At 37.4% G+C, this 1,742-nt stretch overlaps 1 protein-coding gene across 1 annotated transcript; it reads right to left on the bottom strand.

Annotated features, from left to right (window-relative positions):
• Nucleotides 1-242: 242 nt before the first annotated feature.
• On the bottom strand, nucleotides 243-665 carry LOC109241274. Its single transcript, XM_019407999.1, has one exon. The coding sequence runs from the start codon at nucleotides 663-665 to the stop codon at nucleotides 243-245; it is 423 nt and encodes a 140-aa protein (XP_019263544.1).
• Between the last annotated feature and the right edge of the window lie 1,077 nt (nucleotides 666-1,742).

Below are 1,742 nucleotides of genomic sequence, written 5' to 3'. Positions count from 1 at the left end.
TAAAATTATTATTAATCACCAAAGGAAACATTACAAATCATAGCATAGCACTCTCAGCTAGTTGTTCTTTACATTGATTGCCCAAGATCTAACACTATCTGTGCCTTCTAACCCTATACATGTTCTAGTAAACTCAAATCAAAATCACTATGCCTACTTTTCTTCTTCTTCTTTTCTTCAGAAGTATACTTGTTGTATCATCCCTTTCACTTTCTGTTCTGCCCTAAAGTAGCATATGCTCACTACCTCCCTTGCCAATGTTCATGTTCCCTATTTGCACCCTCAAATATTCGAGCATTTCTTTCTCTCCATAGCACATGTATGTATTCAGCATACAGCATTTTGATTAACATTGCTGAAGCTGTCTTCCCTTTCGAGTGATGAATGATGAGTTGGAAAAACTGTATCCATGTGTTAGGAACAATGAAGTGGACTTGAGCCCATTCAGATAACCTATTCCATAGTCTGGTGGCATATGAGCATTCTGCAAACAAGTGTTCTCTTGTTTCTTTTTCAGCGTGGCATAGCACACATATCTCATCCATATTGATACCCCATTTTTCCAGGCTGTCTTTTGTTAGCAACCTTCCATGATTATGTAGCCACATAGTAAATATGGCTTTTGGTCTAGCATTGTTCTGAAACATTAAGCATTTCCAATCCATCTTAGAGTGAATTGGTATCAATTTGCAAATATATGTGCTTAATGATACTCTTTTGCTCATCAAGTGACTTGTGGAGTTGATTGATTATCTGTTTTGCTTCAAAAATCTTCCTGATCATCCAGCTTGCACCATGAGGTATACTCATATCATCAATCCTTTGCTGCTTAACATAATAAGCATGGATCCATTTGATCCACAACTTATCTTGCTTATGAGTTAGATCCCAGTAGGTCTTGGCAATTGCAGCTTTGTTCCACACCTGCAGATTGATAAGATTAAGTCCCCCTACAGATTTAGGGAGACACACCTTTTCCCAGGAGAGTAATGATTTTTTGGTAAGTACATTTCCACCAGACCATAGATAACTTCTGCAATATGCCTTAATTAATTTGACAACCTTAACTGGAAGAGTAAATAATTGAGCCCAATAAGATTGTATTCCAAATAGCACTGTTTGTATCAACTGAGCTCTGCCAGCATATGATAATTTTTTTGCTGTCCAAGATGTTATTCTTGCTACCATTTTTGTAATGAGGGGCTGCCACTGAAGAATGGATAGCTTTTTAGTGTCGAGTGGGACCTCCAAGTACTTAAAGGGTAACTACCCCTCAGTATAACCAAGGGTTTTTTAGTGTTTATGTAATCTTTGATTAGTTTCGAGTCGTTTGCATTGAATTTGGAGGTTTGAGCGCATTCTTGAATTGGGAAATGGGCCTTGAGACGAGGTAAGTCTCATTTCTAACCTTGTAAGAGGAAATTAACCCCATGGGTGAATTAAATAAATGTTTGTACCTATTTGTGGGGGCTACGTACGTACGTGGTGATGGGAGTCAGTACGTGGCTACTATTATGCTATTGTCCGGGTAGTTTAGGACTCGTATCATGCTATATTTGAAATGCTTGCATCCTTACTTGCTATTATAATCACTTAAGTCATGTTGCAAATTGATAAAAGAAATATAGAAGGTTATACACACTTTCTTGAGGATTTTTATGAGAGACTTGACTGTAAATGAAAAATTTGTGTTTTCTTAAAAATAAATTGTTATTTATGGATCGAGCCGAGCGCCTCGGTAG

This window comes from Nicotiana attenuata, unplaced genomic scaffold (assembly GCF_001879085.1).
Source record: "Nicotiana attenuata strain UT unplaced genomic scaffold, NIATTr2, whole genome shotgun sequence".
In the NCBI taxonomy this organism is placed as follows: domain Eukaryota; kingdom Viridiplantae; phylum Streptophyta; class Magnoliopsida; order Solanales; family Solanaceae; genus Nicotiana; species Nicotiana attenuata.
Note: the sequence above shows the minus strand (reverse complement) of the source record. Positions and strands in the feature narration are given on the sequence as shown.

What these genes read in the sequence shown, in the direction of transcription:
- LOC109241274 (XM_019407999.1), bottom strand. Translation starts at nt 665, where the DNA reads ATGGATTGGAAATGCTTAATGTTTCAGAACAATGCTAGACCAAAAGCC.